Source organism: Trypanosoma brucei, chromosome 4 (genome assembly GCF_000210295.1).
Source record: "Trypanosoma brucei gambiense DAL972 chromosome 4, complete sequence".
NCBI classification, from domain to species: Eukaryota; Euglenozoa; class Kinetoplastea; order Trypanosomatida; family Trypanosomatidae; genus Trypanosoma; species Trypanosoma brucei.
This window is the reverse complement of record NC_026737.1, coordinates 212,171-229,950: the sequence shown is the minus strand read 5'-3', so window position 1 is coordinate 229,950 and position 17,780 is coordinate 212,171. Positions and strand designations below refer to the sequence as shown.

At 49.0% G+C, this 17,780-nt stretch overlaps 8 protein-coding genes across 8 annotated transcripts in view; all 8 read left to right on the top strand.

Moving 5' to 3' along the window:
* TbgDal_IV990 (hypothetical protein, conserved, (fragment)) overlaps positions 1 to 1,505 on the top strand; it is a gene marked incomplete at both ends in the record, with an annotated part of 2,403 nt that extends 898 nt beyond the window's left edge. Inside the window, one exon of the mRNA XM_011774382.1 lies at positions 2 to 1,505. Within this exon, the coding sequence (XP_011772684.1) occupies positions 2 to 1,505 (1,504 nt within the window). The remainder of the gene's footprint in view (position 1) is intronic.
* A 2,167-nt stretch (positions 1,506 to 3,672) lies between these two features.
* TbgDal_IV980 (hypothetical protein, conserved) lies at positions 3,673 to 5,898 on the top strand (the record flags this gene model as incomplete). Its single annotated transcript, XM_011774381.1, has 1 exon — positions 3,673 to 5,898. One exon carries the CDS (start codon positions 3,673 to 3,675, stop codon positions 5,896 to 5,898), a length of 2,226 nt encoding a protein of 741 aa, XP_011772683.1.
* A 471-nt stretch (positions 5,899 to 6,369) lies between these two features.
* Positions 6,370 to 8,115, top strand: TbgDal_IV970 (phosphatidylinositol 4-kinase, putative; the record flags this gene model as incomplete). The annotated part of the gene is made up of 1 exon (XM_011774380.1): positions 6,370 to 8,115. The coding sequence occupies one exon, from the start codon at positions 6,370 to 6,372 to the stop codon at positions 8,113 to 8,115; it is 1,746 nt and encodes a 581-aa protein (XP_011772682.1).
* An 850-nt stretch (positions 8,116 to 8,965) lies between these two features.
* TbgDal_IV960 (hypothetical protein, conserved) lies at positions 8,966 to 9,463 on the top strand (the record flags this gene model as incomplete). The annotated part of the gene is made up of 1 exon (XM_011774379.1): positions 8,966 to 9,463. One exon carries the CDS (start codon positions 8,966 to 8,968, stop codon positions 9,461 to 9,463), a length of 498 nt encoding a protein of 165 aa, XP_011772681.1.
* Positions 9,464 to 10,421: 958 nt separating this feature from the next.
* On the top strand, positions 10,422 to 11,948 carry TbgDal_IV950 (hypothetical protein, conserved; the record flags this gene model as incomplete). The annotated part of the gene is made up of 1 exon (XM_011774378.1): positions 10,422 to 11,948. The coding sequence occupies one exon, from the start codon at positions 10,422 to 10,424 to the stop codon at positions 11,946 to 11,948; it is 1,527 nt and encodes a 508-aa protein (XP_011772680.1).
* Positions 11,949 to 12,686: 738 nt separating this feature from the next.
* On the top strand, positions 12,687 to 14,066 carry TbgDal_IV940 (hypothetical protein, conserved; the record flags this gene model as incomplete). The annotated part of the gene is made up of 1 exon (XM_011774377.1): positions 12,687 to 14,066. The coding sequence occupies one exon, from the start codon at positions 12,687 to 12,689 to the stop codon at positions 14,064 to 14,066; it is 1,380 nt and encodes a 459-aa protein (XP_011772679.1).
* A 729-nt stretch (positions 14,067 to 14,795) lies between these two features.
* TbgDal_IV930 (ribosomal protein L21E (60S), putative) lies at positions 14,796 to 15,275 on the top strand (the record flags this gene model as incomplete). The annotated part of the gene is made up of 1 exon (XM_011774376.1): positions 14,796 to 15,275. One exon carries the CDS (start codon positions 14,796 to 14,798, stop codon positions 15,273 to 15,275), a length of 480 nt encoding a protein of 159 aa, XP_011772678.1.
* Positions 15,276 to 15,689: 414 nt separating this feature from the next.
* Positions 15,690 to 17,594, top strand: TbgDal_IV920 (endosomal integral membrane protein, putative; the record flags this gene model as incomplete). The annotated part of the gene is made up of 1 exon (XM_011774375.1): positions 15,690 to 17,594. One exon carries the CDS (start codon positions 15,690 to 15,692, stop codon positions 17,592 to 17,594), a length of 1,905 nt encoding a protein of 634 aa, XP_011772677.1.
* Between the last annotated feature and the right edge of the window lie 186 nt (positions 17,595 to 17,780).

Below are 17,780 nucleotides of genomic sequence, written 5' to 3'. Positions count from 1 at the left end.
AACTGAGGCACAGCAACCATGATGATAATGAAAGTGAACCACAGCAACCTGATGATAATGAAACTGAGGCACAGCAACCTGATGACAAGGAAACTGAGGCACAGCAACCTGATGATAATGAAACTGAGGCACAGCAACCTGATGATAATGAAAGTGAACCACAGCAACCTGATGATAAGGAAACTAAACCACAGCAACTTGATGATAAGGAAACTGAGGCACAGCAACCTGATGATAATGAAAGTGAACCACAGCAACCTGATGATAATGAAACTGAGGCACAGCAACCTGATGATAATGAAAGTGAACCACAGCAACCTGATGATAATGAAAGTGAACCACAGCAACCTGATGATAATGAAACTGAGGCACAGCAACCTGATGATAATGAAAGTGAACCACAGCAACCTGATGACAAGGAAACTGAGGCACAGCAACCTGATGATAATGAAGCTGAGCCACAGCAACCTGATGATAATGAAACTGAGGCACAGCAACCTGATGATAAGGAAACTGAGTTGCAGAAACGTTATGAGAGGGATGGCAAGGACTCTTTGGAAGAGACCAGAGAGGATGGAACGGATTTTGTTGTGCTTTTGAAGCAGTTGGCTGACGACGCGAGCGCACTCGCCAGCCTGATTGGTGACGATGTGTATAATATGAGGGGGCGCTGCGTTGTTCAGAATCAATTGGTGCCCGAGTGCCGTGAAGGTGTTATGAAGCTTAGGCAGGTTGTGGCGAAAATCGTGGACACTGTTGGATTAACCGACGAAGCAGTTCAAGGGGGTCGAGATAAGTCTGATTTTTCGGTTGGTGGTTGCCGCTGTACCGCCAGTGATAATACCACTGTAGGTGATAGTCACGGCAATACACCTGCTCCAGGGCAGTCTCAAACTCTCGATGCTAACCCGTTCGCTGGTGGTGATGTGGGAACTTACGGAGGCGAAACGTCTTCGATAAATGTGAGCACACTTTTTTTCACAGTTATTAGTATTGTTGCTGTCAGCGCGTCTGGATTTTTGCAACAATGCTGGAAGCAAAGGAGACACTTTAAAACGGAAAGGGTATCAGCGAATGAAGTGCAATTCCAATGTGCTGGAAGGGTTTCAACGAACCTGCAGCATCATGGAGATCAGGCGACTGAAGTCCACCCTATTAAAGGTGGACCACAGAGTGGTCCCGCGGAACTATTTCCGGGTGCTGCAGCAGGCGTGTCGGCCCCACTGCCCCCTGTGGTGAATCTTGCGCCCGTTCCAACTTCTGCCGTGAAACAGCTAAGCATGGGGCCCAGTAAGACTTCGTTAGCACATCCAAAACCACCAACGGCAGCAAGCGCGGGGTATCCCGCAGCGCCACTGAACTTCACGCAGCATCACCAAGCTGGTTCTCCGCAGCCCACGAGACACGTTTGGGGTGGCGATATACCTCCTGTCGTCGAGGGGAAGAGGGATTCTTCAGACGACCCGGACGTGCTCGTCAACCCTTTCCTTAAAAAATGGTCGTGATAGAGTATCGACGTCCGGTGCGGGTACCGATCCGCAGGGTTGCTGTTTCGGTGGTTAACCTCGCAGCATTTTTTATTGCTTAATTCACGCACTTGAGGTGTCGGGACGGTGTAGAGTATCACAAAACGCCCCTTAACCGTACCCAGTTCAGTGGCCTTGGTTCTATCACTAGCTCAGTTTTGTGTTGTTTGGTCGGTCTTGCGCGCACAAATTCGCGACATTCGGTCGAGATGGTACATTTAAATGGTTGATATGTTCATAGGCGTTCGATGTTTGTATTACATAGCTTCATGTACACCACGTGTGTGGGTTCGGGGATTACCTAGGCTCTAATTGGACGATCTTTACCGCACATTAAGGCGCTGTATTGTCGTAGGTGACCACCACTTGGTTTTTGTTTCAACCCCACGTCGCACCCTTCGGTCAGTTGCTGGACGTAGACTCTCAACTCATGCGCGATTAAACTCGTTTTTTGCGCGATGGTCAACGGCTCTGTTGCTATATGGGCTCGTACTGGGCTTAGGCGTAGCTATGGTGCTACTGCGGTGAAATATCCCTTGTTGTGCCTTTCGCTTTTACCCTTTATACGTCGTCTGTCCCCTTCGCTTTGCAACGGATCCTCACCCCTGCTATATGGCTTGGTAAGTCTGCTTTTGAACAGTACGTACATGGATATCGTTTCACAGGTGTGACCGGGGGCTGGTATTACCTTGGTTACATGTTGTTCATTCTCTCAACATTTCGATGCAACCTGCAGGTCACGCAAAACATCTGCTCGCCAGTTATTTGCGGTAGACGGATGGAGAGGAGCGGTACGACGTTTTGCACTGGTTTCAGGCTGTGTCGTTCGGATATATTTCGCAATGTCCTCTCGCTGATACACCTTTTCCCATCGGAAGGCCGGTACTTTCATAAGGGGAGAACTGCCGAGATATCAGTTTGAGGTTGACAGCAACGAGTCGGGTGCTGTGCTCTGTTTGCAAATGCATGCGAAGGAAGAAACGAAGGCACTTCACAGTTTGTTGAAGCGCCTAGAGAGCTTCAAATTGTGTTGGGCCCGCTCTGCGCACGGTTGCTGTGGGGTTTAGGAAGAGTACTAGGGGGCTCCGTGACACATCATAGTTGACTTTTTGCTACGGGAGAGAAAGTCCTGACACCGCTGATGAGCATTGCTTCACTTATTGTTGGGTAAGTTGTGGGATTCTGCTGGTTTGCCTGCGTGATGGTGTAGACCTGCAATATTTGTTGTTCGACCGACTGGACGACGCATGTCATCTTTTCACTAATTCGAGAGTGGTGCGGTGTTAACAGTGTCGGTTGGAGGTTGGTCTGATTGACCACAGCCATCAACTGCTGCAGCAGTGTGCGGAGAGGTGGCTGTGGTGTTGAGAGATGAAGATTAGGTGTGACAGACGGCAGAGCGGGGGAGGGAACATTCTTGACGTTTTTGGTGGTGTATGGGTGGGGCCGGAACAATCTGTGCGCGCAAAGTTGTGTATATGCTACGTGTCTGGAGGTTGAACACACACAAAGGACTGAGGATTGAGGTATGCAGTCTACTTACAGTTTTGACTTCCCAGCAGCTCTCAGTGGTGTGCACTTGTGTTTTCCGTTGACGAGTGACCCGGATGGGCAGCAGCTGACTCAACGTGTAGAGGTGTTGGATTAGACTCTTTGGCTATCATTTAAGTTTCAGTTGTGAGCTTGGAATGTGGGGAAGTACTTGTGGACGCAGGAGTTGGCGCGTAGTCGTTATCATATCTCTGTTTGCCGTTGAGTTTACCTGACACACTAGTAACTTCGGTCTCAACGCCACTACAGAGGGCAAAAGTTCAAACGCAATCCCAGCAGTACCGTCGTACCCGCGCTGTGGCGTGAGCTAGTGGTGGTGGTGGTGGTGCGCTATGAGCTAAAGTGCGTTGGAATGGGAGTTTCATATCTGGAAAGAGATTAAGGTTGCGTGTCACTAGAGGAGCTACACTGGCCAACATTTATTGGCTGTGTTCCGGCAGCGTCTCATTAACTCCTGCTATGTCTATTCCCGGCTTTCTTCTCCACTGATTATTATATTTGCTGCTTCGTTACATGTCCCTTCTTCTTTTGACTTTTTTAAAACACTGCTCTTCAAGCCCGAATAATTTGTATAAGGTGCTTGCCTCTCGTTGCGATGACATGTAGGAGTGAGGAAACTAACTGGGGGCTCTTGTTTGACATTGCTCTTAGTCACGGCGAGTCTTTGCGGAGGCAGCGCTTGACGTATGTCGGATTCATGACGCTTCTACGCTCTGCTGGCGTCGTCGGCCCTGTGACTGGTATCTACCAGGTATTGCTTGGGGCACTGTGGCAGCATCATGGCTTGCAACGGAGTTGCAACGAGGGTGGAAAAGGTGGTGAAACGAAAAACGCCCTTGATCTTACCATGGATATCGACGGGTTTATTACCATTATGAATGTGGTATGTATACGATGTTACCAGGCACAGCGCTTCTCTGAAATGTTAGAGGACGATCATCCAATTTCCGAAGCCGTAACTTTGTGTGCAGAGGAACAGGGAAAAATCCACTCGAGCGTAACATACACCATGCGCCGCTTCTTCAAGCCATTCATCAGCAGGTCCATCGTATTGAAAAGAATGGTTGTATCGTTGGACTCTAGGAAGAATAGCTGGACACCATACGCCAACCGCTTGATTACGCATATACTGGCAGCTTCAGCTGATTCGATAGTTTTTCCTCTGTTTGATCGCTACGCCGAGTGCGGCAGGATATATCGTCCATCTTTTGAGGGGATGGTTGACGATATCTTTCCACATTTCTCTCCTTCTCAAAGGAATGCGGCGCTTTCTGTGTTCACGTATGATGGATTCACTGGTATACACAAGTTAATGAAGTATGTTCATCCAGATGTCGATAAAGAAACTCGAGCAGCTCTGGAGTTGCACTCGTTCGCAGAGGCCCTTTTAATGTTGGCGATAGTTGCTTTTTCTAACGAGTCGCAGCACAAACACCACCGCCCCTTTACGGCCAAAGTGTGGGCCGCGTTTGAGGATTACTATTGCAAGTTCCTCGGTGTTCCGATGGTATCAGATCCCATTAAAGACAACAAATTCGCCTCCATTACTCCTTCGGCTAATCTGGTGTTTCCTGCAGAGGTACCTCTGAACAAGTTGTCGTCTTTTCTTATTTCAGGATGGAACTTAACGGTGGATGACTGGCCATGTGACACACCCGATCCGGGGAAGGGATACCCTCCTCGCATACTAAAATTTCCGGAGGATGGGTTTGACGATATTCCTTTAATGGACAAGCAGGAAAGCGCTGCAAAAGCACCCACATCTACCACCGGTATGGCTGCTAAGCTTTTTGAAGAGGAGCTCATTCGTCCCACTCCAGCGGAGTACAGCCTACCAATTTACGGCGTTCAGCGCTGTACGGTGTACGTTGATGAGCAACGCGCCAATGCATTTCAGCGTGCTCCCAACATCGTAGAGGTTGTTATTCCAAAAAGCATGTGGAATATTTCCATTGACGGAACAAAGGTAGAATTTGTCACGTATGGGGATGAGGGGAAGCTTCTGCTGAGACCAAACAAAGATGTAACAATATCCATACGCGACGTAAAGGGTAGCACAACATTCGAAACTAAAAGTGTCCCTCTCCTGGAGTCTCCCTTTGAGCAAGTAATTTTGCCTCCCCAAATGGAGGTGTTGAGGACGGCATTTTCACATCACGCGGCGAACGATTTGCTGCCTGTAGAAAGGTTTGATGATGCTTGTGCTGAATTGTGTATTATTACCTCCGGTAGAAAGGACCATTGTTTTTTATTCGCAAAATCGAAATTAGAGGGGTCGGAGGAAAGAATCCCATTGAAAGGCGCAGAAACATTAGAGAGCGCCCAAGGTATCTCATTTTCAGAGTTTGTTTCGGCCTTGGCAACGGTGCTGTTAAGACGGCATGAAGCAAGGAACACTCTTCCTGACATTCCTTATCTTCTCGCTGTTGGCTCTTCGAGGATGAAAAAGAGCCTTCCTCCACTGGCTGAGTGGAAGGGTGAGAACAGTGGCAACCCAGCGCAGTGGCTCCCGTTGAAGTTAACGCAGCCGCACAACGCCCGGATCGATGTACCGTACGACAATGCCCTGCGTAAGAAGTCATCTTTCTTAAGACGATATTCAGGCACGGAGGGGTTGCTGAAAAGTTTGGGGAAGGATCATCACATGTTGCGACCTCTCCCGGCATTTCCGGTCGAGGTAAAAACTGTTGACGTCGTGTCCCAATACGACGACGATGAAAAGGGCCTATTTGACAAGGTGGCGAAGACGTCATCATCGCTACAGGAGAGTTTTTTGAAAGAAGAAATGGTTGTTTCCAGGAAGGGATGGACGTTGGAGTAACTAACCGTTACTTCGCGTTGGCCGTTGGTAGCTTCCCCTTGTTTTATGAATTCACAGCGTTAACAAGTCGTTATGGGTGGAGCTTGTATCACTGCTCACGGAACTCTTTCATTCTTTCTAATGTTGTACATTGAATGGCGCGAACTACGATGCTTCCCGGTGGGGAAGACGCTGGGCCGAACAGGTTATTTTTCTTCTTTCCTCCGTCGTGGTGATGTAAAACCTACATCTTTATGTGACCTACAGTTAGTTTTTTGCCTCTGAGTTTTGTCCTTTTTTTAAAGTCTTCTGTTTGGTTTGCCTCCTATTTAATTTCTTTCTTTGCTTTTTTTTTTAATGTCACAATGGCGCAATGCCGCCCATGCCCGCGGCACGAAAAGCCGAGTGGACGCGGACAGTAACTGCGTGCCCGAGTGATTCCTGTGGTGGGGGGACCTTAGGGGAGTATCTTTGTTTCCTTTTTCCCACGCAATGTCGAATGCTTTGTTTTGTCTTCACAGGCTTCTGGAGGTACTGCTGTACCTACCGAGGGGTTCTCAGGATGAGCAAATAGCTCTTGTTCAAAATCTGCATGAGTTCCCCCTTGCAACCATTGAAAGGGTCTTCCTTCAAATATCTCATGCTTGTATCACGCACAAGGGTCCGGAGGTAAGTAACCGCCTGCGACGTTTTATGCATTGGCTGGCGGGGCGATCTTTTACCTTGGCGTTGCGGCTCTCATGGACAGTGGACTCGGTACGCGACGTGTTTTCGGCCGTTGGGCTTGGAGGGCGCGTGAAGGAAGTGCACGACAAGATCGAGAGTTTTGCCATCAACCGCAAGGGTGTAGCAGATCGAACCAACAACACTGACGGGGTAGAGGAAGAGATTAGGCGCAAGGAACTGCGACTTAAGCTTTTCAACGATGAGAGAGCATTCCTCAATCTTATCACCAACTTGAGTAAACATTTAATTTCGTTCACCAAGAGAGATCGGCGACAACATGAGCTAAAGAAGGAGCTGGATGAAATCAACAAATCACTGAGGTCGCAGTCACTCATATGCCCTTTGGGTTGTAATGACGATCCGGTAAAGTGGATTGTAAACATCGTTGTTGAAGATAGTGTCGTATTCTTTTCTCGTGAGAGAGCGCCGTTTCTCCTTCGATGCGAAGTCATTGTTGATTCCACTGCAACTGTCAATGACCCAACTACATCTAAGTTACGACTTCCCAATGGAAAGTTTAAAATTTCGGCGGAATCAGATGAATTGATGGAGGAGCAGTCGCTGGACCGAAGGGGGGAAGATGTAGGAGGGGAGGTAACTGCGAGCAAGTCCGCTTCCCCTGACATGAAGTTGTTTCGGAAGGTCTTTGGAGAGCTTCCGGAGGAACGAGCTGCTCGTCTGCGCGAGAAGTCATTCTTTGGGAGGCATCCTAATTGGGGTACAGCCACATTTGTGGTCAAAGGTGGGGATAATTTGCGGCAAGAGGAGTTGGCATTACAACTTGTTGACCTCTTCAACAATATATGGAAGAATGCCGGACTTACATGCTCTCTTGTCCCCTATAGGGCACTTGCCGTCGGTGTGGATTCTGGAATTATTGAGTGTGTAGAGGGTGCCTGTTCCATTGATGGAATCAAGAAGTCATGTCAGATGGCGTACCTTCCCCAGTTCTTCAATGAGGCCTTTGGTGGTAAGGGTTCCCAAAGATATAGGGAGGCTCAGCGAAATTTCGTGGAGACAATGGCTGGTTACAGTATCTTTACCTATATCCTTCAGGTGAAAGATAGACACAACGGGAACATTTTGATAAGGGCAGACGGCCGTTTGGTGCACATAGACTTTGGTTTTATGCTCGTCACATCTCCCGGTGGTGTCAACTTCGAATCAGCCCCTTTCAAACTGTCACAAGAGCTCCTTGAAGTAATGGGAGGTGTTGGAAGTTCACCATTTAATTACTTTAAGCTATTGTTCTTCTTGGGGATGAGAGCCATACGCGAGAAAGCTGATGATATCGTAGCACTTGTCTCGCTAATGACGCCTTACAACACTTTGCCTTGTTTCGGGGCCTCTCCTGAAGTTGCCATCCAGCAACTGCGGTCCCGCTTTCGTTTGGATCTAGAGGACGAGGGAGATTTTGCACTTTATATTAAGGAACTCATTGTCGGTAGTGTGGACAACTGGAGGACGAGGCGGTACGATCAGTTCCAAACTCTCCAGAATGGTATACTCTAGGTTTAAGGGATGTGGTGAATGCAAAACTTCCGTGTTCCGGAGGTCTGTTATCCTCTTTTCCCGTTCGATTCATGTTTCGTTTTCCCCGCCCGTACCACAATCGTGACGCTCCGTACATTTGGGTAGTAGGTGCACATGTGTGTGTGTGTGTCTGTTTACTACGTGGGTGGGCACCACGACATGTGGTGCGAGCTAGTCAAAGGGCTGACTCTCGTGCGCATTGATCGTTTAATCTACCGTTGTGTCGATCGCAACGTTACCCCTCGTTAGAGCAGTCGTCATCTCTGATTGGCCTCCAGAGTTAGTTTGGTACGAGGCTGTTGTTGTGTTTAGCGATCCCAACCCAATTCTCTTTGGTGGGAAGAGGTAGCAGAATAACGGGGGAGACGCCCGTTGTTGCGTGACAATCATTTGAAATACATTATGACACTCCGAGGGTAAAGAGGCAACACAGAAAATGGTGAGCTTCCCCGCCTTTTAAACGGAGAATCAAGAGAAGATAAGATTGTGTTTCTCCGCTGTCGACGTTTGTCCGTGCATTTGTCATGCTGCTGTTACGAACAAGCGCACGTGTGCTGAATGAAGTAGCTGAGGTGTGCGTGTACGGAGTGAACGAACCGAGCGTTTTCAATCCAATGGATCCCTACTTCTTTGCTAATCATCCCCGAGTCCACCACTTTGGATCTTTTCTATTGCGGTAGGAATGAGCACCCACCTCCTCTTTATTATTAATCTGGTAACTTGTTGGTCCACTCCCTCTGCGACTTTCCTTTGCTCCTAAATTTAACGGGGTTTCCCCGCTCATTTTGATTGGGGCGGTGACCGTACACATAGAGGGGGGGGGAAGTGGATGTATAGCAAGACACCGTGTGTTTTAGGGATGCCGTATGAGGCTGCAGGGGCCGTACTGTGCAACAACCCGTATCGCTCACAGGCTCTTTCCTGGTACCGAAAGTTTCTTAAAGCGGCTTTCACGGTACCATGGGAGACGGACGACGATGCGTTGTATGTGATGGAGGAGTCAAGGCGGCTGTTTCGTCAAAATGCTCGACTTACCGACGTGGAAATGATACAGCGGAAGCTGCGTGAGGCGGAAATGCGCTACGAGCTTGGAGTGCATTATCGCATTCCATACCCCCGACCCGTTCACAAAATGCAGGGATCTTTGCAGGAAAGTGGCGTGCCCTACGCGGCGGACCTCGATTCTATGTATGACCATCCAGTGAACCCACGGACTGGGAGGATTTCAGAGGGAAGCGCGAACTACGGCGTGATGGGCGGCGTGGACAACTCCAACGAGTTGTTGGAGGGTGAGATGGGGGCTGACGCTGAGGACTTTAGTAAATGATTTTGGGGACCACCTTCGGTGCTTCTGCGATCCCCGGATTCATGTACGCTTACATTTCACCACCGCGTTGCGCATTGTTTTTATCGCCGTTTAATTGCTCTTTTTAGTCACATGTTGTAACAAGCTTTTTTGCCACTTATATTCACTGAAAAGGAGGTAAGCTTATTATCCGGCTTATGCAACGGTAGCGCGTGCCCGCCTTTCCCTCTTTCTCTTCCCGCCACAGTGTATGCTTACCTAACGTTCTTTGCTGTTACACGTGTATGCGTGTGTTTTCGTGTGGGCCTAGCGTCGGTTATTTACCCAGGGTGCGACCTGATTGGTGCAGTCTTGGTCGGTGCACATTGGTGTGGGAACTGTTGGTGGCATGCCACTGCACATCGACGTGGCAAAAGCGAAGGATCTGGGTAGACGAGGGCATGTGCCGGATATCGGCGCACTTCGGGATGCGTGCTTGTTCACGCTGCAGCCGATTATCTCGATGACTTTGGGGCACCATTTTAGGTCTTTTGTGCGACCCAGTGTAAAATCGGAAGTGCTCATTTTGTAGCTTGGCTCGCGTGAGTGGAAGGTTGCAGCTTTTTGAGTTACTTCCACGCACTCCCCCCCATGTAGTACTGCTGCTGAGTGGGACTTTGGTACGTTTGGAGTCATTTTCGTAACGACTCTTTTGCCTCGTAGACAAAGCCACTTTTTATTCGTCGTTGTGAATTCGTTGCACACTCGTGGCAGTTGGTGTGGAGTACTGGCGCGGTTCCCAAATGTGGGTGGCAGTACTCCCGACTCTTTAGCTTTGCTCTCATAACAGTTGAGTTCCTTCCCATGCCGCTGTTTTTGTGTACCTCCCAATGCTCTTCTTTTTCTTGAGTTTCGCCGTCCTCTCGGTGCTGCCCTTTGGTGGTGGACAGTGGTAGGAAAGTACGTAAAGAAAAGGTCAGGTATCGTGTTGTAGGTGACCATGGAGAGGTGTTGCACGCTCTTTGTTATTTTCCTTAGTGTATGTGCGCTGACCATTGCGCCCGATTTACTACATCAATTAGTGCTCAGAGCCTCCGCTACCAGCGTGTTGGGTCGTGATACGCTGCCGAAGTTGACTGTTTCCTTACTTGGTGACTTTAATTACGATATACTCTATGGCCGACCCGGTGGGTACGGACCTTGCAACCAAGGGCGGGCGTCACTCGTCACCCCGGGCTGTGAATCTCCACTGAAGCTCGTTCAGTCCGTTATGGATGACGTAGCAAAATGGGAGGGGACTTTCACTCTCTTTTCTGGTGGTCTTATGCGCCACAGCATGGAAACGGTTACCCCCGCGGAAATGGAGTACACAATGAAGGAGGTGATAGGTGTGATTGCCTCTGCATCGGGGGTAAACGGCACGCAGGATGCTGCATCACAACCAACAGTTTTGGCACTGGGAGGTAATGACCTTTCCCCTGCTAACAGTTTCAGCCCCATTAGTGCCCAACCCCAGTACGTACAACTGTTGCGTCTTATGTTAAGCGAAGGTCTGCTTACAAGAGAGGAACATTCACACATGTCTTACTGTGGCTTTTACTATCGTGATGTAGCCGGAACAAAGATTCGAGTAATTGTCCTCAACACATTACTGTGGTCAAACTCATTGAGACCACCTCTTAGCGTTGGGGATGTTGATCCGTGTGGGCAATTTCCATTCCTTCAGGCGTCCATTGAATGGGCAAAGCAGCGGGACCGCAGTGTTATAATATTGGGTAACGAACCTCCCATACTCAATGTTGAGGAGGCGGTACGTATGAAAAGTGTTGGAGATGCAACCTACTATTGGCGCAACGACTTTCGGGAGGCCTATCTTCGCATCATTGGCAGTAACCGCTTCACCGTCGCAGCGCAGTTTTTTCATACTGGTACACTGGGATTTGTAGCATCATCTAAGCTGGGTCCTCCGATGTACATAATTCCATCGGTTTCCCCGGTTGCGGGAAGCAATCCATCCTACATACGGGCTACGCTCGACAGTAACACTGGGCGGGTGGTTTCGTTGCAGCAGCGATATCTGGTAGAGAACGGTTCATGGGTTTATGGAGACAAATTGGAAGACATTCTCCACGTTTCGCTCAGGGGGATGAATGAATACTCTGTGGAGGATTATCTAACCATTGCGCAAAGTGAGGCACATTGGGAACCTTTTTCAAGGATGCGGGCTGGTGGTCGCTATCTAACTGAAAAGGAGCATTGTGGTTTTTGGTGCCGCCACCTTATTATATGTGCTTCGGTATATTACGAGAAGACGGACATTGACTACTGCACTACGTCTGTATTGCCGTCTCGAAGCCTCGGGGTTTGGCTGTCAATAATTTCCGCATGCAGTGGCGGCTTGGCGTTAGTTGCGGCCCTGACGTACGGTTTTGGAAGCAGGCGGATTATTTTTTCCCCTCCTCCGGGGGCAGAACGTGAGGTTACGCAACGGCTGTTTTCAACCCGCGCACAAAAGGTTTACAATTGAGTTGAGGAAAAAAGAATGGGGAGGTATCCCCTCGTGTTGGATAGTTTGCGCTCCGAGACGGTCCTTTGATGTACACAAGGAGATCAGTCCCGGAATATTTACTCGACGATCTCCAACCCCATTTTTGCCATCTTTTCTGACTCTCTGACGTAGTTTATTCGTCTTGGTATGTCACTACAGTTACTTTGGGGCCGCAGTTGCCTTGCCAAAAGACACGCTGATTCTGGGTTTCGTGCGGAAGCTCATGATATTTTTGCCGAAGGCCCGATGCAGACCTGGCGGATGTTGGAACAAAAGTCAGCAACGACAATGGGGGTGCAAAAGAGCAGGGTACCACTTGTCACTACCGCATCGAAGCATGGTGCGACATTTGTACATGGCTCTTTAGTTTTTTTTTGATTTTTTTCCCATCCTCGCTTCTCTTTATTTTTCTCTTACTTTGTTTCTGTGGATGTCGAACGAACTTTTAACGTGCGGAGGTGATATAGAATAACTGTGGCGTGCGTACCAACGGTCTGCATGCTTTCGGAGCCTGTTACTGGCGGCTGTCTTGTGTATATGCTCGTCGTCAGTTTTATCCTGATGTTTGTTCCCTTTAACATTCGCCTTCCGTATCTTTTCTCACTTCTTTCCATTCCGTTTCGTTGGAGCATAGCGATTGGAACGTTTCAACCACATCATCAGAGAGGGTAAATACGTAGAGACCATATCAAAAGACGAGGTACCGTGAGAAAGTAAATGCTGGATGCCCTTCCACTGCTTCTAGTCTTCGCCGCTGTTTCGCTTTGCGGCGGTAGTGCCTTGAGAGTGGGGTTGGTATCAGATCCGCACTATGACCCTGGGTATGGTACGTCTAAGGCATACGACTCTTGCCACAAACCCGCACCCAAGTACGGTCGGATGGGCTGCGATGCCCCAAAAGCACTCATTACATCATTTCAACAGGACATGGAGGCTCAAGCACCTCATGTTGTTATTGTCAACGGTGATGCTCAGCGACACAAATTCAGCAAAAGCGGGTTTTCTATTAATGACACGTTCGGCTTTGTTGTGCGGGCCGCGGTTAAAACTGTACAATCGGGCGAGACAGGGGAGTTCGGACTGGGTGTGGCGGTCTCCCTCGGAAACAACGATATGGTCCCAAACTACCACTTTGATGCATTTAAGCAGGAGAGTTTCACCCTGAAACAGGAAGAAATATTGGTGGAAAATGGCCTTTTGGCTGAGGACCAAAGGAAAAGTTTCCGGGAATGTGGGTACTATCAGCGTGTTGTTTCACCTCGCCTACGGATCATTGTGCTCAACACTGTCCTCTGGTGTTTTTGTAACAAAGTTCCTATTCCGGACACTGTTGTTGATCCATGCCACCAGATGAAGTTCCTTGAGTCCAGCTTGGAAGACGCGAAAAAAGAGAATGCGAAGGTAATAATCATAAGTCACGTGCCACCATACATCGACGTTTGGGGCGTGCTCAGCAGGGGGGCCTTCGGTTCCGTTGAAAAGGATATGTATTGGAAACCCTCGTTTCAGGAGCGCTACCACGCACTGGTGGCGAAACATGCGAGTGTCGTGGTGTCGCAAATTTTCGGACACATTCACCACTTTTTATACCAGGTGGCTGGACCTGACATAATGTCTTTTACAATCCCGTCACTGACGCCTTTGTATGGGAATGTTCCATCTTACTTCATTGCAGAGCTTGATGACGTGACTATGAAGCTGAAGAGCCTTCGCCATCACTACTTGGATAAAACGACGTGGAGGAGGGCGCCGGACGTAGAGTCGACCGTCGGGAATTTATCTAGTACAGAGGCGCTCACCGCGTTCGCTACAAAATTTCGAGTCAACAGCTTCCTATGGAGGCGCTGGATCCGGTTGCGGAGCGGCGGCGGCAAGGCAAGTGGTAAACTGTTTCCCAAGGGTACCTGCAACACGTGGTGCCGGAATCTTATATCGTGTACCATGACAAGGGTAAAGTGGGAGGACATAAAGTCGTGCACGGAGGGGTCGCGCGGGGGGAAAGCAGATTCGGCAACAGAGAAATTGCCTGCCGTAGCTGCAATGCTGCTTTTCGCGTATTATTCATTGTTCTTGCTTGCATGCTCCTCAGCCTCGTAGTACGCGGGGTACTGTCGATACTGTTCTTTGGTGGGCGCTCTGACCCCCTTCTCCTCTCTTTGCCGTCGAAATCAACAGAAGACAGGGATGAGGGTAAAACACTACTCACGAGTGTGTCTCGGATAGTTCAAAACGTGAAGAGGTGTATACTCGCTGTTGCTATATTGCATTGTCAAAGATGTTGGGTGCAGGACAAAATAAATTGAAAACGTTTTTCATAGTTGGTGAATGATAACTCAGTTGATTTTTTTCTAGGTGTCCGCCGTGGCAGAGAAAGTGACCATGTTTGTTCCCTATTGCTGGACTACTGCAGAGTCACCTCATCGTGGCGAAGTCGCTGCAGCTAAACAGTTTCCCGTCCCTTTTTCTCTTCTCCACCCATATACCGTGTTTGAGAGTTTGCTTAACTTGTAGCAAATACGTCGGGTGTGTGTGTGTGGGGACAAGAGGGGACAGTGTGGGTTATGAAGGGGAGAGATAGAGGGAAAGGGGTTGAAATCTGTGGCGAAGAACAAAAACTTGGGTCATTTTGTGCACGGTGTATTGCGTTGTCGTGGTGGACTAATCCTCTTGGTGCATGCCATTCCGGCCCTCGTTGCAAGGGGTAATGTTGGCTATTCGGGCTGCGCTTTACCGCGTGCCCGCTGTTTTTACATATTTCCATTTTTCACTTTAATTACCTCTTCGCTTCACGCTTCTGTTTATGTGCCGCTCTAGGTTTAGCAGGCGATGGTTCACTCCCACGGGTACAAATGTGGCACCCGCCACCTCTTCGCTAAGAAGTTTCGCAAGCACGGAGTTCCTTCTGTCAGTACGATACTGACCAATTTCAAGGTCGGTGACTACGTTGACGTCGTAGCGGACGCTGCTGTACGTGCTGGAATGCCTCACAAGTATTACCACGGCCGAACCGGCATTGTATGGAATGTGACACCGCGTGGTGTTGGTGTCATTATCAACAAACCGGTGAGGAACCGTACAGTTCGCAAGCGCATCTGTGTGCGTTTTGAGCACGTGCGTAAGTCTCGCTGCCAGGAGGCATTCAAGCAGAAGCTAAAGGACCTTGAAGCATTTCGGGCCGCTAAGAAGGCGGGAACCCCACTTCCACCCAAAAAGGTGAGCAACCGCAACGGCGGATTTGTTTGCCCCAAGAAAGTAGAGGTGCTGGCGCGCCGCACGGCAGACTACGAGGCAATGATTCCATATTGAGTCTGTGGCATGGGAGCTGTCCCGCAATGTGCTGAAGCTGCTGTACATCGGTTTTGCTCATTTCTAACTTTATTTGGCTTTTATTAATTTTTTTGATTCACTACTTTGATGAGGGGACGACTGCCACCGTTGCGGTTGAAGGCTTGTATGTTGTCAGACCTACTGAAGTTGCATGATTTAATCGCGTTTGCCCTCTGCAATATTCTCCGGCTCTTTGTGTATGCGTTGACACTTTCAATGAAGACCTTTGAGTAGCGAGGGTTATCTAGTTTTCCCTTTAAATAGCAGTTGATAGAAACGGGCTGAGGCTAATTCATCCACGCAGCGTAGAGGCGGGGAGCGTAACAAAGTAAAAGATATAAATATATATATACGTCATAGCCGAGGAGAGTACCAACAGAACCGTTTGTTGAAATGGGCTACAAGTTTCACTTTTACCGGCTTGTGTTGGTGTTGTTTGTGTTCTCTGTGAACGAGGCTTCAAGCTCGTTTTTTAAGATTACGGCACCCATCGGGTACAAAGAGGGCGATGAGGTCCCTGTTTTGGTGAACTCTCTAACCTCCAGTAAAGGTGTGGTGCCATACGATTTCTATAAGATGAAAGCATGCAAACCTGCAGCACATGTTCTGAAGGAAGGATCCGGAAAGGAGAACTTAGGGGAGCTTCTTCTCGGGAACCACGTGTTGCCTTCGCTGTACTCCGTTAACGTCCTGAGGAACGTAACTTGCCAGCCTCTGTGTATTGTCAGTTACACCGAAGGTGACAAGAAGGACCTTGATAATCTCATTACTCAGAGTTACCGCGGTCATATGTTTCTTGCTGGCCTACCACTTGTGGAAAGGATTGAAAAAGGAACGACCGAGAAGTTACGACTCGGGTACCGGCTTGGCGTACATGTAAAGGGTGACGAAAAGTTGAAGGAGGAAGGGGCTGCCGGTGACAAGTGTTTGATAAACAACCATATCCATTTTACCATAACTTACGCCGTCCTTCCCAACGGGGAATATATGTTGACAGGATTCTACGCGAAACCAAAAACACTAAACAGCCCCACGGGGTGCCCCCCGGACGGTGCCTCCGTAGACGAGTGGCCCGATCCTGCATCTACAGGAGCCACCAACGTGGCGTATTCGTATTCAGTAACATGGGAGCAGGATAGTAGTGAAGGTGTGTTTGTGACACGGTGGGACGTCTACTGGCGTCTGGGAGGGGCCCAGCGGAAGAAAGCCCACTTGACAGCACTGTTCAATTCTATGCTTCTCCTCGGGTTCCTGGGTGTGCTCGTTATGATCGTTTTGTTGCGTATTGTTCGTAGAGACCTTCTTATGCAGAACGATATGCTTGTGAGTGGTGACGTTCAGGAAGAGTCTGGATGGAAGCTTGTACGCGGCGATGTCTTTAGAGCACCGTCGAGGCCCCTCGTCCTGACGGGGCTTGTTTCTTCGGGATGTCAGATGGTGGCTGTGGTGGTCCTGACGGTGATTTCATCGGCCGTTAGAAAGTATCAACCCTGGCACAGCGGTAACCTGCTGACAAATCTGATAATATTCTTCTGTTGTTCAAGCTGCGTCTCCGGATATGTGGCGGGGAAAATGCTGGTGTTTTTCCAAATCAGGACATGGAAGAACGGCATTGCCGCTGTGACTATGGTTCCATTATCCCTGTTGTTGGGGTACCTTGCCGGGAACATGATCAGTTGGTCAAAGCACGGGAGCACTGCTGTCTCTCTGCCGGTTCTTCTTACTCTCTTCTTTCTCTGGGTTGCGGTCCCCGTACCATTATCGCTTATTGGCCTATCAGCTGGGTTTAGGGCGTCTGCGTTTGTGTTGCCGACCAAAGTGGGCAGTATTCCGCGTGCGATTTCCCAACAAAGCGTGAGAAGGCGCTACATGTTCATCTTGGGTGGCGGTATTGTTTCCTTCACTGCAGCGTTTATGGAGGTCATTTGCGTCTTGGGTTCCTTCTGGAAGGGTCAACCCTTCCTCTATGTTGGCTATCTTTTTGGTGTGTCCTTTATCATTTCCGCTGTTTGTGCGGAGGTTGCGGTTGTGGTGACGTATGCCATGCTTTCTGAGGAAGATTATGAGTGGTGGTGGGGAAGCTTTTGTACATCCGGAAGCTGCGGCGTGTACTTTTTTCTTTATAGTGTTGTGTATCTCTACGGAGCGCTGGAAATTCGTCAGCCACTTTCTGTGATACTTTTTTTGGTGTACACCTTTGAGGTTTCGGTGTTCATTGCCGTTTTCTTGGGTACGATGGGGTTTGTCGCATCGGCTGTGTTTGTGAGAACTATTTACAACTCCATAAAAGCTGACTAAGAAACATGCGCAACGATAAAAATGCAGTGAATAGTTGGGTGTAGTTCTTACTTCCATTAACCCCCCCCCTTCTGTGAGGCCACTGTGCATGCTCGCAAGAAAGTTATTAAAGTTGCTCTGGCACTGCGGTTCCGATTGAGTTCTGAAGTAAAAAAGGGAGAGGAGAGTCTTTTTTTCCTTTTTTTT